The sequence below is a fragment of the Phalangium opilio genome, unplaced genomic scaffold (assembly GCF_054372755.1).
Source record: "Phalangium opilio isolate 3A_F unplaced genomic scaffold, DU_Popi_V2 ptg000113l_1, whole genome shotgun sequence".
Classification (NCBI taxonomy): Eukaryota; Metazoa; Arthropoda; class Arachnida; order Opiliones; family Phalangiidae; genus Phalangium; species Phalangium opilio.
The window spans coordinates 4,370,844-4,398,572 of NW_028324209.1; the positions used below are offsets into that span (position 1 = coordinate 4,370,844).

General features: G+C 36.2%; 3 protein-coding genes and 2 long non-coding RNA genes across 8 annotated transcripts; 1 reads left to right on the forward strand and 4 right to left on the reverse strand.

Annotated features, from left to right (window-relative positions):
* Window positions 1-48: 48 nt before the first annotated feature.
* On the reverse strand, window positions 49-1,119 carry LOC149623450 (uncharacterized). Its single transcript, XR_016374937.1, has 3 exons — window positions 1,006-1,119; window positions 236-914; window positions 49-177 (listed from the first exon to the last, which is right to left on the reverse strand). It is a non-coding gene; the product is annotated as an uncharacterized LOC149623450 (long non-coding RNA).
* Window positions 1,120-13,334: 12,215 nt separating this feature from the next.
* Window positions 13,335-17,807, reverse strand: LOC149623451 (uncharacterized). The gene is made up of 4 exons (XR_016374936.1): window positions 17,760-17,807; window positions 17,488-17,676; window positions 14,794-15,529; window positions 13,335-14,729 (listed from the first exon to the last, which is right to left on the reverse strand). It is a non-coding gene; the product is annotated as an uncharacterized LOC149623451 (long non-coding RNA).
* Window positions 17,808-18,661: 854 nt separating this feature from the next.
* Letm1 (Leucine zipper and EF-hand containing transmembrane protein 1) lies at window positions 18,662-24,654 on the reverse strand. The gene is made up of 12 exons (XM_089852343.1): window positions 24,514-24,654; window positions 22,029-23,175; window positions 21,820-21,963; window positions 21,602-21,742; window positions 21,328-21,531; window positions 20,428-20,679; window positions 20,226-20,366; window positions 20,039-20,153; window positions 19,774-19,967; window positions 19,494-19,699; window positions 19,272-19,422; window positions 18,662-19,160 (listed from the first exon to the last, which is right to left on the reverse strand). The coding sequence occupies exons 2-12, from the start codon at window positions 22,623-22,625 to the stop codon at window positions 18,990-18,992; spliced, it is 2,316 nt and encodes a 771-aa protein (XP_089708469.1). The 5' UTR covers window positions 22,626-23,175; window positions 24,514-24,654; the 3' UTR covers window positions 18,662-18,989.
* Window positions 24,112-26,118, forward strand: LOC149623453 (golgin subfamily A member 7). 2 transcript variants are annotated; one of them, XM_089852365.1, is made up of 5 exons: window positions 24,112-24,267; window positions 24,520-24,648; window positions 24,715-24,867; window positions 24,927-25,028; window positions 25,631-26,118. In XM_089852365.1, exons 1-5 carry the CDS (start codon window positions 24,253-24,255, stop codon window positions 25,670-25,672), a joined length of 441 nt encoding a protein of 146 aa, XP_089708491.1. In that variant the 5' UTR covers window positions 24,112-24,252; the 3' UTR covers window positions 25,673-26,118. The 2 variants fall into 2 exon arrangements, with proteins under 2 accessions (XP_089708491.1, XP_089708490.1); XM_089852364.1 differs by lacking the exon at window positions 24,112-24,267 and adding an exon at window positions 24,280-24,424.
* LOC149623454 (pyridoxal phosphate homeostasis protein) lies at window positions 25,866-27,589 on the reverse strand. 3 transcript variants are annotated; one of them, XM_089852356.1, is made up of 8 exons: window positions 27,487-27,589; window positions 27,073-27,143; window positions 26,901-27,008; window positions 26,806-26,841; window positions 26,663-26,738; window positions 26,474-26,605; window positions 26,163-26,407; window positions 25,866-26,070 (listed from the first exon to the last, which is right to left on the reverse strand). In XM_089852356.1, exons 1-8 carry the CDS (start codon window positions 27,572-27,574, stop codon window positions 26,002-26,004), a joined length of 825 nt encoding a protein of 274 aa, XP_089708482.1. In that variant the 5' UTR covers window positions 27,575-27,589; the 3' UTR covers window positions 25,866-26,001. The 3 variants fall into 3 exon arrangements, with proteins under 3 accessions (XP_089708482.1, XP_089708483.1, XP_089708485.1); XM_089852357.1 differs by lacking the exon at window positions 27,487-27,589 and adding an exon at window positions 27,334-27,391; XM_089852359.1 differs by lacking the exon at window positions 27,487-27,589 and adding an exon at window positions 27,237-27,255.
* Between the last annotated feature and the right edge of the window lie 140 nt (window positions 27,590-27,729).

Below are 27,729 nucleotides of genomic sequence, written 5' to 3' on the forward strand. Positions count from 1 at the left end.
GTCTTAGTTGCCACTAAATATCAATCAACATGTCTAATGATACTTCATTCTTTCCTGAATTATCCTTATTGTGTTTTACATAATTTCGGTGGCTACATCAGTAAGCTAGAGTACGAGAGCTTCCTTATGAATCAAAATCCTGTAATGTGACTAGTACCATACACCAAGGAGGATTATCTAATTAAGAACAGGAATAATTAGGGCAAAAACAAACAAAGATTTTGGAATATATTACACATTTCATTTCAGAACTTTTGATCAACGTAAAACTGGGTCCCTGTAAAATGAATTAACTTTCATAGGAATTAGTTTAATTATTATGATTTCAGGTTTCGACCTATTAGACAAACATGTTTATAGGGTGGTTTTTCCAGCTATAGGAATCCATAAACTCCAGTACCACTTTTTGAAAGTGGAGAAAAGTGTTTTGGGCTGTTTAGAAGACATTATTAAATTATAATTAACTAAATTATTAATTATATTAGAAAATAGAAACAATAAAATTGAAACGCAATCTCACGTCACATTTTGAAGTCTGCCTAACTTCAGCAGCGCCATCTAGCGGTCTGTGTTTGCAGCCAATAACCCTATTCATTTGGGACGTTTGCGGTGCAAACTTGCGGCAGCGTTTTTCTGCGCGATCTTTGCTGGTAAATATTTTGATATTATTTATATTTTAAGGGTTACTTTGCATTAAATACCAATGTTTTATCGCAACCGATCGGAAATTAAGCGTCGCAAGTGGAAAATTTATGCTTAACCGTGCCAAATACGTTTGTTAATTACGACCAAGGCTTAGGGGCCCAAGTTGGCGTTGCCGTACGCAGTGCGAGTGTTACTACGACCAAGGCTTAGTATCCTATGTCTTTTGGGAAGTTGACTTGAAGCTGTTGCCCATTTCAATATTCAGAGATCTTTCCAGGTAAATATTTTATTTATGTATTAAGGGTTAATTTAGATTAAATACCAAAGTTTTATCGCAACCGAAAGGAAATTAAGCGTTACCCCCATTCCGCTATCGATATTAAGTATCTAGACAATATCCAGGGTTGTCTCTCCCACACCAAATCCCAACTAGACTCCCACAGCTACCAAGGGAATTACAACTTTCTATTCTTGGTTGGTCTTCCCTAACAACGCGTCGCAAATATTTTGACCTTTTAAGCTTGTTCAAAATCTTAAACTCCCCTAATCAAACTTATTTTTCTGATGCCCCCTCCATCGCTCCCACAAGGGGTCATGGTAAAAACTTATTATTCCACCGATATGCCCGTAAAGACCAGCTTAAGCACTCCTTTTTTCGTAGATCGGTCCCCATTTGGAATTCACTTCCCTCTGGGATTGTATCATTAAAATCTATTGCCCAATTTAAGTCAGCACTGAAACAGTACCTGAAACTATACGTATGTGCCTTTATGTTCTTCGGAGCTGTAATGTTTTCTCATAAACCCTACATCGACATTCCCCCACAGGAGCAAATAAAAAGTTAACCATACAAAATAGGTTTGTTAATTACGACCTTTGTTTGTAGAAAACATAGCTTTAGTTTATTTTGGGGAGTTGTGGTAAAATGGAATACTGTATTCGTTACTCACATAAGTGTTGGGGGCATATTGAGTTCCCCATCCAACCATACTAAAATCTTGGGGATCTAGTAAATAGGAGCTAAGTAATTGAGGAAAGTATTTATAAACATACCCCCCTCCATAGGAATATCATTGCATTCAACTTTGGAGGCCCATAACTCTGGTTCTACTAGAGATACGGAAATGTCCTTTGAGTATGTTATAGTCCTATTTGACCTCCCCCCATCCAACCTTACTAAAAACTTGCGGATCGGTTAAACAGGGCCCAAGTAATTGAGGAAAATATTCACAAACCCATTTTTGGTGGCTCATAATTCTGGTTCTACTACAGATACGGGGATGTCCTTTGAGTATGTTATAGTCCTATTTGTCCCATCCAACCATACTAAAAACTTGCGGATCGGTTAAACAGGGCCCAAGTAATTGAGGAAAGTATTTATAAACATACCCCCCTCCATAGGAATATCATTGCACACATTTTTGGAGGCTCATAACTCTGGTTCTACTAGAGATACGGAAATGTCCTTTGAGTATGTTATAGTCCTATTTGACCTCCCCCCATCAAACCATACTAAAAACTTGCGGATCGGTTAAACAGGGCCCAAGTAATTGAGGAAAATATTCACAAACATACCCCCCTCCATATGAATATCATTGCACCGAACTTTGGAGACTCATACTCTGGTTCTACTAGAGATACGGAAATGTCCTTTGAGTATGTTATAGTCCTATTTGACCTCCGCCCCATCCAACCTTACTAAAAACTTGCGGATCGGTTAAACAGGGCCCAAGTAATTGAGGAAAATATTCACAAACCCATTTTTGGTGGCTCATAATTCTGATTCTACTACAGATACGGGGATGTCCTTTGAGTATGTTATAGTCCTATTTGCCCCATCCAACCATACTAAAAACTTGCGGATCGGTTAATCAGGGCCCAAGTAATTGAGGAAAGCATTTATAAACATACCCCCTCCATAGGAATATCATTGCACCCAACTTTAGAGGTTCATAACTCTGGTTCTACTAGAGATGCCCTTTGAGTATGTTTTAGTTAGGACCGGATTAAAGGGGGGGCGAGGGGGTACTGGCCCAGGGGTCCAACGCTTGTTGGGGGCACATTGCGTTAAACTATTCCCCCCTTAGCAACATTTGCTGTTCCTATTTTTTTCGACTTAAGGGGGCGCGCATTATCCCGGCCCTGAAAATACTTGGGCCATTTAAGTTGATAATAATTTTAATCTGTATTTGATTGTTTGAATTTTATTTTTTATAGCTACCATCTGTTTCCAAAGGAGAAATTTATGTTGTATTCTAGAATCAATAACTATTTTTTTGGCAAAAGGCACCCAATATTAATCAGGTCAATGAACCCATTACAATCCCCTTCTTAATTGAGGTCTACATTAAGTGTCACTTTGATTTTATCCGTTGAAAGGGAATCTCATTACCAAAACTATTTAGACAGTCTGTGAGACATTTAGGCAATTATTAGGGTATTTAGTTTATTATTTATTATTCTATTTATTGTTAGAAGGGAAGCGCTTTGTGTCCTTCAATTTTTAGGGATTTTTCTTTTCGCCAGGACATAAATAAAATCTTACTTATGGAATAGGTGAACACTGGTCCTAGCCCTCCCTTTTAAGAATAATGAACGCGTAATCAGGATTTCAAGGGTGAGATTCCCTTTGCGGTATTAAGGTATCTAGTTTATGGTTTTAATTATAAATATTTTTAGGGGAAAAGCGTTTGGCAACTCCTTGAGGGAGTTTTTTAGGATTTAAATAAATTTCCGATTTATGTTTAAGGTAGAAGGTTGCTTACACGCTTTGTCCTTTAAAAGTAAACACGATTTTAAGCGGGGTTTAAGGCGAGGCTTAGCTTTTTACGGTATTCTTTCCCTATTACTGTTACGAGTGTGCCTTTTATGCCAAAAAAATAGTCATTTGTCTTATGCCTGAACATTTTGCGTTACGTCTAGCGAAAATACTCGAGTGGATTTTCGTATTAAGGTAATTAATTTCAAGTTATTCGTGTGCCTTTTTCCAATTATTAATTCGAATTTTTCTTGCGCAGGAAGAAGTGGACGTCTGCGAGTGGACTTTCATTGGAAATCCCATGCTAAGGACGAAGTTTCCTGGTTTTGGGAGCTCCACAGCGGGCCTTAGTTTAAATTTAATAATTCCCGAGTTAAACAGGGGACTTGTTAAATTTAAATTGGGCCCGCAAGGCTTACGTGGGGGGTGGTTCAGTAAGTATAGCTTAAAGTTTCGATACTAGGGATGGAACGAAAAAAACAAGCGCTGGACTTAATTTTTTTGACCTTTTTTGCGTGCTTTTTTTGTATTTTTATTAATTTTTTTATAAAAAAAAATATTTTTTTTGTAATGTTTTTGCCTTTTTTATTTATTAAAAAGCTTAAAAAGGGGCCTAAAAATATCCCCCTAAGTCCAGAGGCTGAAAAATCGAAACCAAGTCTAGTATATTAAAAATTCAAGAAAAGAAAGAACGAGGTTTAAGGCAAAATTTATTCAATGGAAAACAAAAAAAACCTAAGTGTTTACAAAAATTTCGAACAAAAAAAATATTAAAGAGGTTTGTAAGTTAAAGTTTGAACGCGAAAAAAATAATAAGTAGTTACAAATAAAATTTGCAAGCAAAAAAATTAAGTTAAGTGGTTACATGAAAAAATTGCAAAAAAGATGTATTTTGTGTCTTCTAGCTTCGGTGATTTCCTCCGTATCTTTAAGTCAGCGCTGAGAGAAAGAGCAAGGCCAGAAGACATCATGTAACGTGAATCCAACGAAGCATTTCATCAGGAATGATACATAGCAAGTCCAGAACAGCTTCGTCTTGCGTCAATCGGAACAAAGGATGTCATCTGGAAGGATACGTCTCGGAATGACCAGCGATAGAAAAATCCAAGAAAATCATCCACATCAATAACACATTTTAAACTGTTGCCTACTAACAAATTAATCTCATAGATTTAAATTTAAGAAAAGCGTGTCCTTAATGAAAAAAACTGGCTACCAAATTTATAAACCGAGACGAACTAATTTCCACCCTAAATTAGAGAAAAACTTGACTACCGTGATTAAATCAATACTCTGGCTAACTAATTATTTCCCAAAATTGCATAGAACAATTTATTTTAAATTAAATTATGTAACTTAATAATGAAAGTAATTTAAAACATCCCCTAAACTAATTTTAGAAAAAACTGCTAAACTACTAAACTACTGCTAAAAACTAGAACCCATAGATAAAAACTCTAGTTTAAATTGGACAGGGCTTAGGGCAATGATCTCTGCGGGACTTGATTTTCGAAAATCTTGCTTTATCTTTAAATTTATTAATAATAATAGCCCCTAAACTAAATTTAGGAAAACCCGCTATTTATCTATTTTAAAACTATTCCCACAGATAGGCCCCGTAAATAACTATAGTTTAAATGTGACAAGGCTTAATTAGGCTTAGGGCAAGGGTCCTCGTGTTCGGCGGGACTTTATTTCCGAAAATCTGTCGCGATATCTCTAAATTAATTAATAATAGCCCCTAAATTAATTTTAGTTGAACCCGCTATTTATCTATTTTAAAACTATCCCACAGATAGACCCCGTAATTAACTAGAGTTTAAATGTGATTAGGCTTAGGGCAACGGTCCTCGTGTTCGGCGGGACTTTATTTCCGAAAATCTGTCGCTTTAGCTCTAAATTAATAATAGCCCCTAAACTAATTTTAGTTAAACCCGCTATTTATCTATTTTAAAACTATCCCACAGATAGACCCCGTAATTAACTAGAGTTTAAATGTGATTAGGCTTAGGGCAACGGTCCTCGTGTTCGGCGGGACTTTATTTCCGAAAATCTGTCGCGATATCTCTAAATTAATTACGTACCCCGTTTAATATCTTTAAATTATAGGCCACAAACTAATTATTAAGGGATTCTCTCTTGTCCAACATCTCGTTGTAAAATTTTATTTATGGTACTTCATTTTTAAAAAATAAAGTAAATTCACTAACATTTAACACTACCTAATTAATTTAAAAACTTGAAATAAAATAAATAATTTAAAGGGGGGCTAGATGAGTTTGGATTATTGTAAAGTTTAGGCTTACGGACTGTTAAAGCACCACGAGGCGAAGCAATGGCCGCCAATTAAGTTGAAGAGCGTCGAATTCAGCTTGCTTCCTCGGCAAAAACGATCAGGGAAATGGCGGATCTATCAAGCATCGACCTCAAAAGCCGGGATCACGATCATCATCAGCTGAGCGGGAGAGGTTTTTCCAAGCGACCTTCTTCGACGGCTTCCAAGAACGAATGAGCCGGCTCACCTTTGCCTGCAACTAACAACGAAGTAAATTTCCTCCGTCTGGGGGCGCTAAAAGCTCCTATGCGCGGACTCGGGTGCGCCATACCCCGGGCACGAAATCCAAATAGCTGAACACTGCTAGGCCTATATGAATGAACGCTAGACCTAAATGAATGGATAATCAATACCTTTTACCATTAACATGTCGTGACGTCACAAGTCAATTACCTCGGTGACGTCGTAGGTGACGTTACCGGATATGACGTCATGTCACGTGACCGGATATGACGTCATGCACGTCACCGGATATGACGTCATGCCACGTCACCGGATATGACGTCATGCCACGTCACCGGATATGACGTCATGCCACGTCACCGGATATGTTTCCATACTGTTACCACCTGCTGGGACCCCCTGCTGTGACCCCCTGCTGCGACCCCCTGCTGCGACCCCCTGCTGTGACCCCCTGCTGGGACCCCCTGCTGTGTCCATATTGTTACCCCCTGCTGTGACCACCTACTGGGACCCCCTGCTGTTACCCCCTGCTGTGTCCATATTGTTACCACCTGCTGTGACCCCCTGCTGGGACCCCCTGCTGTGTCCATATTGTTACCCCCTACTGTTACCCCCTGCTGGGACCCCCTGCTGCGACCCCCTGCTGTGTCCATATTGTTACCACCTGCTGGGACCCCCTGCTGTGTCCATATTGTTACCACCTGCTGTGACCCCCTGCTGCGACCCCCTGCTGGGACCCTCTGCTGTGTCCATATTGTTACCCCCTGCTGTTTCCGTACTGTTACCCCCTGCTGGGACCCCCTGCTGTTACCCCCTGCTGTGTCCTTATTGTTACCACCTGCTGTGACCCCCTGCTGCGACCCCCTGCTGTGACCCCCTGCTGTGTCCATATTGTTACCCCCTGCTGTGTCCATATTGTTACCCCCTGCTGTTACCCCCTGCTGCGACCCCCTGCTGGGACCCCCTGCTGTTACCCCCTGCTGTATCCATATTGTTACCACCTGCTGTGACCCCCTGCTGGGACCCCCCTGCTGCGACCCCCTGCTGTGACCCCCTGCTGGGACCCCCTGCTGTGTCCATATTGTTACCCCCTGCTGCGACCCCCTGCTGTGTCCATATTGTTACCACCTGCTGTGACCCCCTGCTGGGACCCCCTGCTGTGTCCATATTGTTACCACCTGCTGTGACCCCCTGCTGTGACAGTATGGAAACAGCAGGGGGTCCCAGGAGGGGGTAACAGCAGGAGGTCCCAGCAGGGGGTCACAGCAGGTGGTAACAATATGGACACAGCAGGGGGTCCCAGAAGGGGGTCACAGCAGGTGGTAACAATATGGACACAGCAGGGGGTCGCAGCAGGGGGTCCCAGCAGGGGGTAACAGTAGGGGGTAACAATATGGACACAGCAGGGGGTCCCAGCAGGGGGTCACAGCAGGTGGTAACAATATGGACACAGCAGGGGGTAACAGCAGGGGGTCCCAGTAGGTGGTCACAGCAGGGGGTAACAATATGGACACAGCAGGGGGTCCCAGCAGGGGGTCACAGCAGGGGGTCGCAGCAGGGGGTCACAGCAGGGGGTCCCAGCAGGTGGTAACAGTATGGAAACATATCCGGTGACGTGGCATGACGTCATATCCGGTGACGTGGCATGACGTCATATCCGGTGACGTGGCATGACGTCATATCCGGTGACGTGGCATGACGTCATATTCGGTCACGTGACATGACGTCATATCCGGTAACGTCACCTACGACGTCACCGAGGTAATTGACTTGTGACGTCACGACATGTTAATGGTAAAAGGTATTGATTATCCATTCATTTAGGTCTAGCGTTCATTCATTCATTTAGGCCTAGCGTTCATTCATATAGGCCTAGCAGTGTTCAGCTATTTGGATTTCGTGCCCGGGGTATGGCGCACCCGAGTCCGCGCATAGGAGCTTTTAGCGCCCCCAGACGGAGGAAATTTACTTCGTTGTTAGTTGCAGGCAAAGGTGAGCCGGCTCATTCGTTCTTGGAAGCCGTCGAAGAAGGTCGCTTGGAAAAACCTCTCCCGCTCAGCTGATGATGATCGTGATCCCGGCTTTTGAGGTCGATGCTTGATAGATCCGCCATTTCCCTGATCGTTTTTGCCGAGGAAGCAAGCTGAATTCGACGCTCTTCAACTTAATTGGCGGCCATTGCTTCGCCTCGTGGTGCTTTAACAGTCCGTAAGCCTAAACTTTACAATAATCCAAACTCATCTAGCCCCCCTTTAAATTATTTATTTTATTTCAAGTTTTTAAATTAATTAGGTAGTGTTAAATGGGTAGGATTGCACTTTACGTGACCCACCCAACTAACAATGGTTTCTAGTTAATTAGACTGTGGGGAGTCCGAAAAAAATAGTTAAAAAATTATTTGGCCGCCGCAAGTTAGTTAAAAAAATTTTTGAAAATTTCAAAATCCACTCACTTACCCTCATTGAAGCCGCTATCCGCTTAACGCATTCTGTACTCAATCTTGCAAAATAAGCCGGGGGGACTGTGAAAAATTGACGTACTCGCGCCGGAGATATAGCTATGGAATTTTTTAAGCTTACTGAAACTGTTCATTTCTGATAAAAGGACGGAAATATAATGCGAGAAAAACTGCTATGTTTTGGGAAAATCGTTGAATTTTTGGGGAATTCGATAAATGATAACGGTAAATTTTGGTAAATGCCGTCAAATTATTCTTGAATTTGATAAATCTGAAGGACAATATTTTGGAAAAGGTGTCAAATTATTCGGGAATTTGATAAATGTGAAGGACGATATCATGGAAAAAAGTGTCAAATTAATCTGAATTTGATAAATCTGGAGGACGTTATTTTGGAAAAGGTGTCAAATTATTTGGGAATTTGATAAATGTGAATGACGATATTTTGGAAAAGGTGTCAATTATTTGGGAATTTGATAAATGTGAATGACGATATTTTGGAAAAGGTGTCAAATTATTTGGGAATTTGATAAATGTGAATGACGATATGGAAAAGGTGTCAAATTATTTGGGAATTTGATAAATGTGAATGACGATATTTTGGAAAAGGTGTCAAATTATTTGGGAATTTGATAAATGTAAGGGACGATATTTTGGAAAATGTGCCAAATTATTCGGGAATTTGATAAATGTGAAGGACGATACTTTGGAAAAGGCATCAAATTATTCCCGAATTTGGTAAATGTAAAGGACGATATTTTGGAAAAGGTGTTTACATTTATCAAATTGCCGAAAAATAGGCACTCTTTCCAAAATATAGTTGCAATGACTTCCAAAATATTGCTGAAATAACTAGACGCCTTTTCCAAAATATTGAAATAAATTGACGCCTTTTCCAAAATATTGAAATAAATTGACGCCTTTTCCAAAATATTGAAATAAATTGACGCCTTTTCCAAAATATAGTTGAAATAAATTGACGCCTTTTCCAAAATATAGTTGAAATAAATTGACGCCTTTTCCAAAATATTGAAATAAATTGACGCCTTTTTCAAAATATAGTTGAAATAAATTGACGCCTTTTCCAAAATATAGTTGAAATAAATTGACGCCTTTTCCAAAATATAGTTGAAATAAATTGACGCCTTTTCCAAAATATAGTTGAAATAAATTGGCGCCTTTTCCGAAATATAGTTGAAATAAATTGACGCCTTTTCCGAAATATAGTTGAAATAGATTGACGCCTTTTCCAAAATATAGTTGAAATAAATTGACCAAAATATAGTTGAAATAAATTGGCGCCTTTTCCGAAATATAGTTGAAATAAATTGACGCCTTTTCCGAAATATAGTTGCAATAAATTGACGCCTTTTCCGAAATATAGTTGAAATAAATTGACGCCTTTTCCGAAATATAGTTGAAATAAATTGACCAAAATATAGTTGAAATAAATTGACCAAAATATAGTTGAAATAAATTGACCAAAATATAGTTGAAATAAATTGACCAAAATATAGTTGAAATAAATTGACCAAAATATAGTTGAAATAAATTGACCAAAATATAGTTGAAATAAATTGACCAAAATATAGTTGAAATAAATTGACCAAAATATAGTTGAAATAAATTGACCAAAATATAGTTGAAATAAATTGACCAAAATATAGTTGAAATAAATTGACCAAAATATAGTTGAAATAAATTGACCAAAATATAGTTGAAATAAATTGACCAAAATATAGTTGAAATAAATTGACCAAAATATAGTTGAAATAAATTGACCAAAATATAGTTGAAATAAATTGACCAAAATATAGTTGAAATAAATTGACCAAAATATAGTTGAAATAAATTGACCAAAATATAGTTGAAATAAATTGACCAAAATATAGTTGAAATAAATTGACCAAAATATAGTTGAAATAAATTGACCAAAATATAGTTGAAATAAATTGACCAAAATATAGTTGAAATAAATTGACCAAAATATAGTTGAAATAAATTGACCAAAATATAGTTGAAATAAATTGACCAAAATATAGTTGAAATAAATTGACCAAAATATAGTTGAAATAAATTGACCAAAATATAGTTGAAATAAATTGACCAAAATATAGTTGAAATAAATTGACCAAAATATAGTTGAAATAAATTGACCAAAATATAGTTGAAATAAATTGACCAAAATATAGTTGAAATAAATTGACCAAAATATAGTTGAAATAAATTGACCAAAATATAGTTGAAATAAATTGACGCCTTTTCCAAAATATAGTTGAAATAAATTGACGCCTTTTCCAAAATATAGTTGAAATAAATTGACGCCTTTTCCAAAATATAGTTGAAATAAATTGACGCCTTTTCCAAAATATAGTTGAAATAAATTGACGCCTTTTCCAAAATATAGTTGAAATAAATTGACGCCTTTTCCAAAATATAGTTGAAATAAATTGACGCCTTTTCCAAAATATAGTTGAAATAAATTGGCGCCTTTTCCGAAATATAGTTGAAATAAATTGACGCCTTTTCCGAAATATAGTTGAAATAGATTGACGCCTTTTCCAAAATATAGTTGAAATAAATTGACCAAAATATAGTTGAAATAAATTGGCGCCTTTTCCGAAATATAGTTGAAATAAATTGACGCCTTTTCCGAAATATAGTTGAAATAAATTGACGCCTTTTCCGAAATATAGTTGAAATAAATTGACCAAAATATAGTTGAAATAAATTGACCAAAATATAGTTGAAATAAATTGACCAAAATATAGTTGAAATAAATTGACCAAAATATAGTTGAAATAAATTGACCAAAATATAGTTGAAATAAATTGACCAAAATATAGTTGAAATAAATTGACCAAAATATAGTTGAAATAAATTGACCAAAATATAGTTGAAATAAATTGACCAAAATATAGTTGAAATAAATTGACCAAAATATAGTTGAAATAAATTGACCAAAATATAGTTGAAATAAATTGACCAAAATATAGTTGAAATAAATTGACCAAAATATAGTTGAAATAAATTGACCAAAATATAGTTGAAATAAATTGACCAAAATATAGTTGAAATAAATTGACCAAAATATAGTTGAAATAAATTGACCAAAATATAGTTGAAATAAATTGACCAAAATATAGTTGAAATAAATTGACCAAAATATAGTTGAAATAAATTGACCAAAATATAGTTGAAATAAATTGACCAAAATATAGTTGAAATAAATTGACCAAAATATAGTTGAAATAAATTGACCAAAATATAGTTGAAATAAATTGACCAAAATATAGTTGAAATAAATTGACCAAAATATAGTTGAAATAAATTGACCAAAATATAGTTGAAATAAATTGACCAAAATATAGTTGAAATAAATTGACCAAAATATAGTTGAAATAAATTGACCAAAATATAGTTGAAATAAATTGACGCCTTTTCCAAAATATAGTTGAAATAAATTGACGCCTTTTCCAAAATATAGTTGAAATAAATTGACGCCTTTTCCAAAATATAGTTGAAATAAATTGACGCCTTTTCCAAAATATAGTTGAAATAAATTGACGCCTTTTCCAAAATATAGTTGAAATAAATTGACGCCTTTTCCAAAATATAGTTGAAATAAATTGACGCCTTTTCCAAAATATAGTTGAAATAAATTGACGCCTTTTCCAAAATATAGTTGAAATAAATTGACGCCTTTTCCAAAATATAGTTGAAATAAATTGACGCTTTTTCCAAAATATAGTTGAAATAAATTGACGCCTTTTCCAAAATATAGTTGAAATAAATTGACGCCTTTTTCAAAATATAGTTGAAATAAATTGACGCCTTTTTCAAAATATAGTTGAAATAAATTGACGCCTTTTCCAAAATATAGTTGAAATAAATTGACGCCTTTTCCAAAATATAGTTGAAATAAATTGACGCCTTTTCCAAAATATAGTTGAAATAAATTGACGCCTTTTCCAAAATATAGTTGAAATAAATTGACGCCTTTTCCAAAATATAGTTGAAATAAATTGACGCCTTTTCCAAAATATAGTTGAAATAAATTGACGCCTTTTCCAAAATATAGTTGAAATAAATTGACGCCTTTTCCAAAATATAGTTGAAATAAATTGACGCCTTTTCCAAAATATAGTTGAAATAAATTGACGCCTTTTCCAAAATAAAGTTGAAATAAATTGACGCCTCATTTATATTGATGTTGACATTTGCTAACTGCCCAATAATTTGCCGCCTTTTCCGAAATATTGTTGAAATAAATTGACGCCTTTTCCAAAATATTGATGTTGACATTTGGTTCTTTCTCAATAATTTGTCGCCTTTCCCAAAATATAGTTGCAAAAAAACTAGACTCCTTTTCTGAAATATTGACGTTGACATTTGCTAATTTCCCTATATTTTGACACCTTTTCTCTACGCCTTTTATTTAAATTTTTTTTTACAAAAAATCATATTTACCAGGGATTTGACACATTTTCCCAAAAATAATGTTGAGTGAATTAAAAAAAATCCCGAATAATTTGACGGTTTTTTTCAAAATTTACCGTTATCAATTATTGAATTCCCAAAAAATTCAACGATTTTCCCAAAACATTTCAGTTTTTCTCGCATTTATATTTCCCTCCTTTTATCAGAAATAAATGTTTCCGTAAGCTTAAAAAAATCCATAGCTATAAAACTCCGGCGCGAGTCCGGCAACTTTTCACAGTCCCCTCTGGCTTATTTTGCAAGATTGAGTGCAGAATGCGTTAAGCGGATAGCGGCTTCAATGGCGGTAAGTGCATGGATTTTAAAATTTTCAAAAATTTTTTTGACCAACTTGCGGCGGCCAAATAATTTTTTAACTATTTTTTTCGGACTCCTCATGGTCCAATTAACTAGAAACCATTGTTAGTTGGGTGGGTCACGTAAAGTGCAATCCTACCGTTAAATGTTAGTGAATTTACTTTATTTTTTAAAAATGAAGTACCATAAATAAAATTTTACAACGAGATGTTGGACAAGAGAGAATCCCTTAATAATTAGTTTGTGGCCTATAATTTAAAGATATTAAACGGGGTACGTAATTAATTTAGAGATATCGCGACAGATTTTCGGAAATAAAGTCCCGCCGAACACGAGGACCCTTGCCCTAAGCCTAATTAAGCCTTGTCACATTTAAACTCTAGTTATTTACGGGGCCTATCTGTGGGAATAGTTTTAAAATAGATAAATAGCGGGTTTTCCTAAATTTAGTTTAAAAAATAAATTGTTCTATGCAATTTTGGGAAATAATTAGTTAGCCAGAGTATTGATTTAATCACGGTAGTCAAGTTTTTCTCTAATTTAGGGTGGAAATTCGTTCGTCTCGGTTTATAAATTTGGTAGCCAGTTTTTTTCATTAAGGACACGCTTTTCTTAAATTTAAATCTATGAGATTAATTTGTTAGTAGGCAACAGTTTAAAATGTGTTATTGATGTGTTTTAATTTATAGATGTGGATGATTTTCTTGGATTTTTCTATCGCTGGTCATTCCGAGACGTATCCTTCCAGATGACATCCTTTGTTCCGATTGACGCAAGACGAAGCTGTTCTGGACTTGCTATGTATCATTCCTGATGAAATGCTTCGTTGGATTCACGTTACATGATGTCTTCTGGCCTTGCTCTTTCTCTCAGCGCTGACTTAAAGATACGGAGGAAATCACCGAAGCTAGAAGACACAAAATACATCTTTTTTGCAATTTTTTCATGTAACCACTTAACTTAATTTTTTTGCTTGCAAATTTTATTTGTAACTACTTATTATTTTTTTCGCGTTCAAACTTTAACTTACAAACCTCTTTAATATTTTTTTGTTCGAAATTTTTGTAAACACTTAGGTTTTTTTGTTTTCCATTGAATAAATTTTGCCTTAAACCTCGTTCTTTCTTTTCTTGAATTTTTAATATACTAGACTTGGTTTCGATTTTTCAGCCTCTGGACTTAGGGGGATATTTTTAGGCCCCTTTTTAAGCTTTTTAATAAATAAAAAAGGCAAAAACATTACAAAAAAAATATTTTTTTTTATAAAAAAAATTAATAAAAATACAAAAAAAGCACGCAAAAAAAGGTCAAAAAAATTAAGTCCAGCGCTTGTTTTTTTCGTTCCATCCCTAGTATCGAAACTTTAAGCTATACTTACTGAACCACCCCCCACGTAAGCCTTGCGGGCCCAATTTAAATTTAACAAGTCCCCTGTTTAACTCGGGAATTATTAAATTTAAACTAAGGCCCGCTGTGGAGCTCCCAAAACCAGGAAACTTCGTCCTTAGCATGGGATTTCCAATGAAAGTCCACTCGCAGACGTCCACTTCTTCCTGCGCAAGAAAAATTCGAATTAATAATTGGAAAAAGGCACACGAATAACTTGAAATTAATTACCTTAATACGAAAATCCACTCGAGTATTTTCGCTAGACGTAACGCAAAATGTTCAGGCATAAGACAAATGACTATTTTTTTGGCATAAAAGGCACACTCGTAACAGTAATAGGGAAAGAATACCGTAAAAAGCTAAGCCTCGCCTTAAACCCCGCTTAAAATCGTGATTACTTTTAAAGGACAAAGCGTGTAAGCAACCTTCTACCTTAAACATAAATCGGAAATTTATTTAAATCCTAAAAAACTCCCTCAAGGAGTTGCCAAACGCTTTTCCCCTAAAAATATTTATAATTAAAACCATAAACTAGATACCTTAATACCGCAAAGGGAATCTCACCCTTGAAATCCTGATTACGCGTTCATTATTCTTAAAAGGGAGGGCTAGGACCAGTGTTCACCTATTCCATAAGTAAGATTTTATTTATGTCCTGGCGAAAAGAAAAATCCCTAAAAATTGAAGGACACAAAGCGCTTCCCTTCTAACAATAAATAGAATAATAAATAATAAACTAAATACCCTAATAATTGCCTAAATGTCTCACAGACTGTCTAAATAGTTTTGGTAATGAGATTCCCTTTCAACGGATAAAATCAAAGTGACACTTAATGTAGACCTCAATTAAGAAGGGGATTGTAATGGGTTCATTGACCTAATTAATATTGGGTGCCTTTTGCCAAAAAAATAGTTATTGATTCTAGAATCCAACATAAATTTCTCCTTTGGAAACAGATGGTAGCTATAAAAAATAAAATTCAAACAATCAAATACAGATTAAAATTATTATCAACTTAAATGGCCCAAGCATTTTCAGGGCCGGGATAATGCGCGCCCCCTTAAGTCGAAAAAAATAGGAACAGCAAATGTTGCTAAGGGGGGAATAGTTTAACGCAATGTGCCCCCAGCAAGCGTTGCTCCCCTGGGCCAGTACCCCTCGCCCCCCCTTTAATCCGTTCCTAACTAAAACATACTCAAAGGACATCTCTAGTAGAACCAGAGTTATGAACCTCTAAAGTTGGGTGCAATGATATTCCTATGGAGGGGGTATGTTTATAAATGCTTTCCTCAATTACTTGGGCCCTGTTTAACCGATCCGCAAGTTTTTAGTATGGTTGGATGGGGCAAATAGGACTATAACATACTCAAAGGACATCCCCGTATCTGTAGTAGAACCAGAATTATGAGCCACCAAAAATGGTTGCAATGCTATTCCTATGGAGGCGGGTACTTTTGTGAACGTTTCACATCGCTACTCGGCCCCTGTTTGTCTTAATCCCAAGTATGGTTGGATGGGGGGGGTCAAATAGGACTATAACATACTCAAAGGACATTTCCGTATCTCTAGTAGAACCAAAGTATGAGTCTCCAAAGTTGGGTGCAATGATATTCCTATGGAGGGGGGTATGTTTGTGAATATTTTCCTCAATTACTTGGGCCCTGTTTAACCGATCCGCAAGTTTTTAGTATGGTTTGATGGGGGGAGGTCAAATAGGACTATAACATACTCAAAGGACATTTCCGTATCTCTAGTAGAACCAGAGTTATGAGCCTCCAAAGTTGTGTGGAATGATATTCCTATGGAGGGGGGTATGTTTATAAATACTTTCCTCAATTACTTGGGCCCTGTTTAACCGATCCGCAAGTTTTTAGTATGGTTGGATGGGGCAAATAGGACTATAACATACTCAAAGGACATCCCCGTATCTGTAGTAGAACCAGAATTATGAGCCACCAAAAATGGGTACAATGCTATTCCTATGGAGGCGGGTACTTTTGTGAACGTTTCACATCGTTACTCGGCCCCTGTTTGTCTTAATCCCAAGTATGGTTGGATGGGGGGTCAAATAGGACTATAACATACTCAAAGGACATTTCCGTAGCTCTAGTAGAACCAGAGTATGAGCCTCCAAAGTTGGGTGCAATGATATTTCTATGGAGGGGGTATGTTTATAAATACTTTCCTCAATTACTTAGCTCCTATTTACTAGATCCCCAAGATTTTAGTATGGTTGGATGGGAAACTCACTAATGCGAGTAACGAATACAGTATTCCATTTTACCACAACTCCCCAAAATAAACTAAAGCTATGTTTTCTACAAACAAAGGTTGTAATTAACAAACCAATTTTGTATGGTTAACTTTTTTTTTGCTCCTTTGGGGGAATGTCGAGCTAGGGTTTATGAGAAAACATTACAGCTCCGAAGTATAGTTTCAGGTACTGTTTCAGTGCTGACTTAAATTGGGCAATAGATTTTAATGATACAATCCCAGAGGGAAGTGAATTCCAAATGGGGACCGATCTACGAAAAAAGGAGTGCTTAAGCTGGTCTTTACGGGCATATCGGTGGAATAATAAGTTTTTACCATGACCCCTTGTGGGAGCGATGGAGGGGGCATCAGAAAAATAAGTTTGATTAGGGGAGTTTAAGATTTTGAACAAGCTTAAAAGGTCAAAATATTTGCGACGCGTTGTTAGGGAAGACCAACCATTGGACCAACCAAGAATAGAAAGTTGTAATTCCCTTGGTAGCTGTGGGAGTCTAGTTGGGATTTGGTGTGGGAGAGACAACCCTGGATATTGTCTAGATACTTAATATCGATAGCGGAATGGGGGTAACGCTTAATTTCCTTTCGGTTGCGATAAAACTTTGGTATTTAATCTAAATTGACCCTTAATACATAAATAAAATATTTACCTGGAAAGATCTCTGAATATTGAAATGGGCAACAGCTTCAAGTCAACTTCCCAAAAGACATAGGATACTAAGCCTTGGTCGTAGTAACACTCGCACTGCGTACGGCAACGCCAACTTGGGCCCCTAAGCCTTGGTCGTAATTAACAAACGTATTTGGCACGGTTAAGCATAAATTTTCCACTTGCGACGCTTAATTTCCGATCGGTTGCGATAAAACATTGGTATTTAATGCAAAGTAACCCTTAAAATATAAATAATATCAAAATATTTACCAGCAAAGATCGCGCAGAAAAACGCTGCCGCAAGTTTGCACCGCAAACCGTCCCAAATGAATAGGGTTATTGGCTGCAAACACAGACCGCTAGATGGCGCTGCTGAAGTTAGGCAGACTTCAAAATATGGCGGGAGCGTGCGTTTCAATTTTATTGTTTCTATTTTCTAATATAATTAATAATTTAGTTAATTATAATTTAATTATGTCTTCTAAACAGCCCAAAACCCTTTTCTCCACTTTCAAAAAGTGGTACTGGAGTTTATGGATTCCTATAGCTGGAAAAACCACCCTATAAACATGTTTGTCTAATAGGTCGAAACCTGAAATCATAATAATTAAACTAATTCCTGACCTAAAAGCTTGAATACTTTTTAGAATAATAAAACACGTCAAAACACAAGTCTCATTAAAATTTTAGGTCATTTGGATGAATATGACAAAGAATCTGTCGAAAAACCTACCTCCTCCCATAGAACTTAATGTTAATTTTGGGTTCCTTTGAACTCCCCGACGAGTCCTACAAAATTGGACTCGACGAGTCCACTTTTCCAGGACTCGGACTCGAAACCTAAAAATGAGGACTCTCACACCTCTAGTTTCTATGCTGTTTTAATGCTAATATTATTGTGTTTTTGGTGTTTTATTTTATTTTCTGTACCCATGACGCACTTCTCTATACCCATAAGGCACTTTCCTATGCCCATACCTCCAGAAAGGTCAGGGGACGCGCGAAGGCTCCAATTTCATGGCAAAATCATTACCACTCCAGGCTTATCAACTTTGGGAACATACCGAAAGGTGGAATAATAAGCGTACAAAAACAGACAAAACAAATTAAACGAGAAAAAATATTAAAGCAGTTCTATTGCTTTAAATTACATCAATAAAATTTAAATGCACTTGTTTTAACGTCAAATAAAATTTTTAATGCCAAAATTTGATAACGATTACGCGTATCTCACCAATATAATACATAAGTGGCGTACAAAAACCAATCTAATCTGAAAACGCGTGGCACACGCTTACCTTACATTAAACTTCTTACAGTTAAAAAAAAAATTACTATAATCTACGGAGAGAATTAACTTTTTTACACATGAGCTATTAATATTAAATATTGACTTGAATTATGGACAGAGCTTTTACTTTTACTTACGAATTGCTAATTTTACACTTCTAGTCAAATTAATTATTGGAAAACCAAATAGTCCCTATATTAATTGGTAACCTAGCTAGAACTGTTCTTTTCCAAAGCCCGCTCTTTGTTAGATTCTTTTTCCTTTAGCTTAGCCGCTTTTTCTTGAAGCTCCAAACTCTCTTCTTTCGCTAGTAAATCTATGATTTCATTCATTTGTTGAGGTGATACCTTCACATTTTCTTTTCCTAAGAGTTCAATCACCTAAATAATACATCAGATTCACGCATTAATAAAAGATTTCGACAAGGCCTTATGGTCGCCATCTTGGATCTTTTTCTATCCGTATAATCTTCACTACTAAACTTCACTTACTTTTAAAACATCTTCTACTTCTACAGCACCATCGTGATCTTCGTCCATCTTGTCAAGGACATCGGCTATTCTTTGGAGGCGCGTATCATCCGAAACTTTTTGAATTCTTCTGATAGCCAAGACGAGTTCGTTAATGTTGATAATGTTGTCTCTATAGTGACAAAAACGGTTAGTTTAATGTTTTTCGCAACATGATCTAAAGGGGAAAACTAATCAAGTTACTTTTCATTTCCAACATCAATTCCTTCCTTAGCTTTATTGTCAATTTTCTCCTGTAGGGTACTTCTCTCTTTGCCCAATTCGTCCATAAGTTTGTCCATGTTGGTAATCATCTTGTTAACGCGACTGTATAATCTAGTTGCGGCTTTCGATTCTTTCAACTTTGTATCGCCAGTCTGAAGGGCAACCTCTTTGAACTCTTCAATGTCCTTAGTACAAAATTAAAATTACGTTGCAATAATTCTAAAGGGTTATCCAGTAACGTAATTATAATAACTCTTACCTCTTTGTAATCCGCCATTTCTTCCTTCAATTCCGAAAGTTCTTCCTCTTCAATCATCAAACGTTTCTTCTCCTTAGCGATTTGGTCCAACGCGTCTTCGATATCCTCCAAATCGGCCTTTGATAATTGCTCTTCTTCCGGTTTCTTTTGAGCAGTGGCGACTGGTATTTCTTCCATAGTTGCTTTTTCAGACACTGATAGAAATTAAATAATATTAAACATTAGGCTTAATTTCAACTTAATGGTGATTAAACAAAAATATTACAATCAACAGCCGCATCTTTTAAAATTGGCGCCGCGTCTTTCAACTCAATTTTCTCGGTACCAACATCGATAACTTTAGCAGCGTCAACTTTCTCCTCCATCGCCAGCCTTTCTTTCTGTAATTTTGATTGAATTAGAAACTTCTCAAGACGCGTGACGCGTTATAAAATACTACATTTCAAACTAACCTCTTTAATAGCGAGTTCTTCCAATTTCGTTTCCTCTTGCTCCTTTTTAATAGCTTCTTCTTCGAGTTTAATCAGTTCGATTTTCGTTTTATTGTCAACTTTGCCTTCGGCTTCGCCTATTTTATATTTCGCTTCCATTGTCTGAAATAAAATATTTTAGACAAACTTGACATAATAAAAATATGAAAAGAAGAATATTAACAGCGGCATCTGGCAATGAAGACAGTGTAGCCTTAAGTTGATCAGTCGCTGCCAAATTCTCTGGTAGATAAAGGGCCCTTGATAACAAGAGTAAAGAGGGAGGAATTTGTTCATTCAAGCTCAACTCTAGCCATTGATTTAATTGCGAATGTAATCGTTCTTCAGGGACACCCAGAGCTCTCATTCCTCTCGCTCGGCAAGCGGCTTGAAGCTCTGGAACAGTAAGGGAGTCGACACCTTCTTTTTGGATCATCTGAAAAACAAAATGATATAATGTTGAAGTCAACGTATAGGATTACATAATGTTGAAGTCAACGTATAGGACTGTATAATGTTGAGGTCAACGTAAAGGATCGTATAATGTTGAAGTCAATGTAAAGGATTGTATAATGTTGAAGTCAACGTATAGGATTGTATAATGTTGAGGTCAACGTAAAGGATTGTATAATGTTGAAGTCAACGTATAGGATTGTATAATGTTGAAGTCAAAGTATAGGATTACATAATGTTGAAGTCAACGTATAGGACTGTATAATGTTGAGGTCAACGTAAAGGATCGTATAATGTTGAAGTCAACGTATAGGATTACATAATGTTGAAGTCAACGTATAGGACTGTATAATGTTGAGGTCAACGTAAAGGATCGTATAATGTTGAAGTCAATGTAAAGGATTGTATAATGTTGAAGTCAACGTATAGGATTGTATAATGTTGAAGTCAACGTATAGGATTGTATAATGTTGAGGTCAACGTAAAGGATCGTAAAATGTTGAAGTCAATGTAAAGGATTGTATAATGTTGAAGTCAATGTACAGGATTATATAATGTTGAATTCAACATATAGGATTATATAATGTTGAAGTCAACGTATAGGATTATATTCTGTCTTGTAACTCTTCACCTGATCATCTGCTTTTAGATTTCTAAGTTTCATTTTAAGTTGAAAACGTAGGAAATTATTTGTTCCTATCGGTTGCAATTCTAATAATCGACATAACGCGGTAAGTTGCGGCCTCGTTAAACTATCCAGCGTTATTTCATCTTCAAATAATTTTGAGAACTTCATTATTTCTTCATTACTGGCTTGTTCACCCGATTTTCGAATCTATCATGGAACCAAAAATTATTGTAATAGTCAAATACTCCTATCACCCTAAACAATAACTACCGAATACCTTTTCAAAAAATTCAGCAAATTCCTTGGCATTGTGCGAATGTTTTTCTCCTTTGCTCGTTAATGCCATTTCATCTAAAGTGTCTTGTAAGAACTTGGCCATTTCCAATTTCATTTTAAATTCTTTTTTAAATTTGACATCCTAAATAGTTCAGTCAAGTTATTTTACAATCCACAACGAACAGAGATGTACTTGTTGAAATGAAAAGAAAAACTAACCCTATCCGAAGTAGATTGAAAAGTTGATGGTAACATGTTCGGGAACAATTTCACTGCCACAGGTAATAGCAGTTCCATGAAAGGCACAATAATAAAAACTGAAAAAGGAACTAGACGAAAGAGATCAGAAACTGTGCGAACCAACTGAAATTACAAGAATTCATCACCAATTAACTCGTTACAAATATCAAAGGCCTTTCGTCACTTACCTGTTTATGTTCCCTCCTGCTTAAATCTTGTCCATTCATAATTTTCCAAACCAATCTGGATGAAACTTTTATATCGACAAATAATAGACGGAACCCGTGATAATAATGTAATATTTCATCCCATATCTTCTTTGGTAAGCTTCGTTTAGGAGCTGTTGCCACAGAAGCTATTTTGGGAGGTTCGGGAGACCCTAAAGCATCTGGCGTTATAGAGCCATTTTTTGGTTTTTCATCCTTTTCAGTGATCTTCTTCTGAACTTCTTCTTTCAAAGCTTTAACAGTCACTTCTACTTTAGATGATTCTTTCTCAAATCTCCGAATATCACAGTGAATTGATCGGGATTGTACGTGTAAAGATAAAACTTGCGGTGGACAAGTTGCCCTATACTGTTCATGATTTTCATTTAAACGCCGACACAAATATAAACAATTTCGCAAATCAAAGGAGTAAAACCTCGCGCTTTTCTGGCCGCATACCAATAATTGACTTTGATAGCCATTATGATTGCGTAAAATTGTGTTCAAACACGCTTTGTGATGCGGTTGACATACTTTACTATAAAGGTACGCCTTGTTATACACGATCCTTTGTAGCATTGTAATTAATTTATTTATTAACAGTACAAAAGGATTTGGTGTTTATCAATAATTCATACGGCAGTTTTCTTAGCGTTTATAGGCCTATCGGGTATGGTCAATTGGTCAGTCACTAGTACCACTAAGCTCACTCAGAACAAAAAAAACAAAGAGAGAGAGACTCAAAGAGTGACGGGTCCGGCACGCCGCACGCCAGTCGGCACGGCAGTGGCAAAACTCGGCGACAACTTAAGCCTTGGTTTCCTTCCTCGCAAAATAAAAATAAACTTAAACAACAATTACTTTAACTTTCAGTTCTAATAATCTTATAATATCAATTCCACAAAAGTCAAAAACAAAATTGAACTGGTGAATGGTCATCGGGCAAAAAAGTTACATCAGTCAATTTCAATCACAACGGGGAACGGAGGAAGTTACCATTGCAGATTTGCAGTACACTGGAAACTTGGAAAGTGGACTGAACTGGGAGTGGGACCAACAGCGCCCGGTGAAATTGGTGAAGTACCGAAGAAATTTCATGAAAGCAGACGAGTTTTATACGTTTTCAGGGCTGGAAAGTTACCAGAAATCGGGAAAACTTATTATGCCGTCTATCGACTCTAAAAGCTTGAATCCTTTTTAGAATAATAAAACACGTCAAAACACACGTCTCATACTCTCATACTCTTATTAAAATTTCAGATCATTTGGAATAGGACAAATGGCCAAAAAGCCTACCTCCTCCCATAGAACTTAATGTTAATTTTGGGTTCCTTTGAACTCCCCGCCGATAGTCCAAAAGTCACAGTTTTTGGCCGATTGAGTGGGCTTCTTTCTATAGAGTGCTGTCAGTTGTGACGTCAGATCCAAGGTTAAATGTCACGAGTCTGCCTTTAGCAATGGGCGGCCATGACAGTTACCATTTTTTCTTAATGGGAAAACTGCATGGGTGACGTCACACCGGCGCTTCTGACAGCACTCTATAGTGCGAGCGTTGGTGCGTTGCCTACGTTAATCAAGGCCTGTGCGCGGCGCCGATTTTTATTTTTATTTTGGCAATTTAAGTTGCCAAATTCTCTCACCTGAGGCGCTATTAGCTGGACCTAAATAATTTGAAATGTTCATTTTCTCGCGCTTAGAAATATTTTAAATACTCATTTTCGCGCGCGTTTCGGTCCAGCTATCAATGAAATCACGCGGGAAAATAGGGAGAAAATAAGAAGTCGCGTTTCTTATGTCTCCCTCTTCGAAGCCACCACGCACAGGCCTTGATTAAAGGCCCGTTCAGACGACACTCTTTTTCTCGCTACACTCGCTGTGCTGAGCTCATCAGATTTTCTGTCTTCACCAGCCTCTATAAAATTCACTGTTCACACGGACAAAATTTTCTCACTGTTGACCTCGGTGAGGAAATTTTGTCCGTGTGAACAGTGAATTTTCTAAAGGCTGGTGAAGCCAGAAAATCTGATGAGCTCAGCACAGCGAGCGTAGCGAGAAAAATAGTGTCGTCTGAACCGGCCTTAACGTAGGCAACGGTTGGTGCTATTTTATTCTTTAGGAACCTTGTGTGCGAGCAGCTTGCGTTGTCGACTGTCGAGTGCGTGATCAAGTGGGCTATGCTATGCTTCGCCCCTAGATTAAAAATAAAATGGCGGCCAGTCAGGTGGGGTACTTTTCGTTTGATTACAGTTGGTCTTGTTTTCTTTATTATTTACAAGAATAGTTAAACTCCTTACTATCTTATCTATCTAAAGACCTTAAAAGTTTTACTGTTAGTCACCATGATTGAACTTATATCCTATTCCGAGAGCGATAGTGCTGTAGGCCTTGGCTTTTAGTCTTTTAATCTTTTGGTTTTCACGATTTTAATTTTTTAATTCCTATTTAACTAAAATAATTAATTACTTACTTGCAGAATCATTCAGTGGGGGAAAATAGCCGCTGCCCTCCCACGGGTTGCCGCAAGATCTTCATACAGCGAGATTATTCCGAAGGCACTAGCGTAAAGTTTCAAACCAAATTTCCCCAAGAACTAGAAGGCTTGGTAAAAATAAACCATTTGGGTTTTATTATCTAGTAGAAAGTACTTATTTTTGAATGAACAATTTAGATTAGCCGGCAGTGTTTCGAACACACGATAAACACCCTCAATGACATATACATTGAAGCTGAAAAAGTCAGTAGTCAGACGTATTGCGAAGGATGTATGGCGTGCTTAACGGCTTACCTAATTTACATGTGTATTGAAACCCATTATGAAAAGGTATAAGATTGTAAAATTCTTTAATTAACTGTAAATTTAACTATAATGGTTTATTACAGTGTTTAAAAAGGATAGGAGCATTTATCGAAGATCAAAATGAAACCATCTGGTTACCTAAAGGACTTTATATAACGGATCCAATAGAACGGGGCTTAAGAGTGGTATCCTTTTTTTTAAAGTGGGTTTCATCAAATGTGGATGAGAGGGAAAGTATGACAATGGCCCTAGAGCCTGTGTTAAAAAACGCGGACATCAAAGTTTCGCCAATAACTATTTAGTTTACTAGTGACTGATGGACTTGCAAACTCGCGACTGAAAGTAGTTCAGACATTTATGCTCCTTGGTTTAACCATAGCCCACTCGATCACGCGAATCACGATGCAAGCTACTCGCGCTTTGGCTAAATTACCGAGATTTGTTTTAAACGTATCTAGTTTTATGTGCTCTTCTATTGCTTCGATAACCTTACTTAAATCCATATTATACCTTCAAATACATTTTAAAACATTACCAGCTACTCTGTCCTGACTACAAACACAAATCGAGGAAGTTCTAGCATACACAATAGCAGACGACGGTAACCGCGAATTAACACAAGACTTATTTTAAGGGAGTGAACAGGCCCAGTATAGCTACGCCAATAAAACGGTCAACTACGGCGAAACTCTGATGACTCGCGACTTTTGGTTGGCCATTTTCATACTTTTCCTCTCATCCACTTTTGGTTTCATAAACACGGCTGAATCCTTAACCCACAACTCAGATTGAAATTTCAGTAGTTAACGAACCAAGTACAAAAACATGACCTTTAGTGAAAATTGCAGCGGGTGTTATGTTGTGATTAACCCCTCCCCCCCCCGGCCCTCTTTCTCTCACTCTCATTGGTCCAATTTTGTTCTGTTTTGTGAATTAATCCCACCTTTTTACATTATGTAAAAGAAGTTTATATTTTGAATAAATAAATATGGAATATATAATAATATTAAGTGGTCTTCTACTAACATTAAAAAAACCAGTTATTTATTGTATAATTATGTAACATTTAATTTTTTTTTAACACATGTGGTTTCTGTACTATTTAATTTTGTAAAAAAAAAAAAAAAACATCTTTTTTTAACAGCTTGTTTTTTAATTTTATTGTTTTTGGGGGCGAGCGCCAAAGATTGTTGAACCCACTCTGATATTTGTACTACCCATTTCAACCTTTTATGGTCAAGAAATAAATAAAATAAAGATTTTTTCAATATTTAATTCCTTGTTTTTTAATTATAAACTTAAGATCTATAAATACTTACGGCAAGTTCATAATCGTGCGACATCCCCATGCTTAATTCTACATTGTCTATACTCAAGTTTAGTTCATCGCAAAGCCTGCGACGACATTCGGTTAGTTCTTTAAAATCGGGATTGATTCCCTCGGAGTTGACACTATTTTCGTAAGCTCCAATCGTCATTAAACCTTGAAATTTTAAACCGGGACAAGAATCGAGAATATGACGAACTACGTCATTAACTTCACTAGATAAAAGGCCATTTTTATCTGAAATAAACGCCGCGGTTCAGTTACAAACTAAAATGCAATGTAAAATTAATGAATGAAACTCACTAATTTCTCCGCTAGTATTAACTTGAACCATTATATTCAAGGGATCTTCAGTTTGTTTTAACCTGGCTTTGTTTAAGGCATCCGCTAATTTTGACGAGTGGACAGTTTCCATCATGTATAGATTAGGAACGCCTACATTGCAAAAAATTAATAAACTTATTAAGAAAATTCTTTATAAAATTAACTTACTTATTAACTTTGGAACTTTGTTAGTCTGACAATTTCCGATAAAGTGCCATTTAATATTGTCGCACTTTGACAAAATCTAAACAAAATTTCAATTATGCGTCTTTGACGTAATTACTGAAAACAATTACAAATGCAACTTTTACCTCTGGGTCGCTAGCTTTTTCGTAAAGCTCTTGAATCTACAAAAATATTAATTAAAATTAATATTTCAAATTAATCATAAACTTATAATATTTACGTAATTTTCACCAAAGTGAAGTTGACCATAGCCATAAGCTTCGATTATGTCTTCCTTAGGTTTTATTTTACTGACTGCGACTAATCTCGGAGGTTTAGTTTTCAAACACTGTAATTAAACTAAATTTTAATTAATTTAACTATGTTTACACATTCAAACATTTTCAACTCACAGTATTACACCTCCCATACGCGTGATTCATTTTTTCAAAAACTGTTTCCAGAGCTTTCTTCATTTCTGATTCTGCATCCATTATTCAGTCATTAATATAACAATTAACTTAATTACAATTAGAAAATTTAAATTCCGATGCTAATTACGATCATCTAAACTAACATAAATGTTTTACCGACGCAGTGTCGCGGCCATTTTGATTTTTCACACTATAAAAATAAAGGCTTCATATACATAAAACTTACCAACTTGTTTTTACCGACGCAGTGTCGCGGCCATTTTGATTTTTCGCAGTATAAAAATAAAGGCTTCATATACATAAAACTTACCAACTTGTTTTACCGACGCAGTATCGCGGCCATTTTGATTTTTCGCAGTATAAAAATAAAGGCTTCATATACATAAAACTTACCAACTTGTTTTACCGACGCAATGTCGAGGCCATTTTGATTTTTCGTACTATATATAAAAATAAAGGCTTCAACATGCAGTTTTGCCATTCACTGGAAACTGGGGAACATACAGTATATACTTTTAAAGAATTAGTATCTCTTTTTTTTCCAATATAAATAGCAAATTTTATCATACATAAAGCAATCTTATAACTGACATCAGTAACAGAAAAAAACAAAAACAAAAACAACAATATGGTTAA

Coding starts and splice junctions, on each gene's coding strand:
- Letm1 (XM_089852343.1), bottom strand. CDS start 22,625: ATGCTACAAAGGATCGTGTATAACAAGGCGTACCTTTATAGTAAAGTA. Junction 21,532..21,601: donor TTGCTGAATTTTTTGAAAAG/GTATTCGGTAGT, acceptor GTTCCATGATAG/ATTCGAAAATCGGGTGAACA. Junction 19,423..19,493: donor ATTGATGTTGGAAATGAAAA/GTAACTTGATTA, acceptor TTGTCACTATAG/AGACAACATTATCAACATTA.
- LOC149623453 (XM_089852364.1), top strand. CDS start 24,386: ATGATTGAACTTATATCCTATTCCGAGAGCGATAGTGCT. Junction 24,425..24,519: donor ATTCCGAGAGCGATAGTGCT/GTAGGCCTTGGC, acceptor ACTTACTTGCAG/AATCATTCAGTGGGGGAAAA. Junction 25,029..25,630: donor TAGAACGGGGCTTAAGAGTG/GTATCCTTTTTT, acceptor CCCACAACTCAG/ATTGAAATTTCAGTAGTTAA.
- LOC149623454 (XM_089852356.1), bottom strand. CDS start 27,574: ATGGCAAAACTGCATGTTGAAGCCTTTATTTTTATATATAGTACGAAA. Junction 26,842..26,900: donor TTCACTTTGGTGAAAATTAC/GTAAATATTATA, acceptor ATATTTTTGTAG/ATTCAAGAGCTTTACGAAAA. Junction 26,071..26,162: donor CGCACGATTATGAACTTGCC/GTAAGTATTTAT, acceptor TGACCATAAAAG/GTTGAAATGGGTAGTACAAA.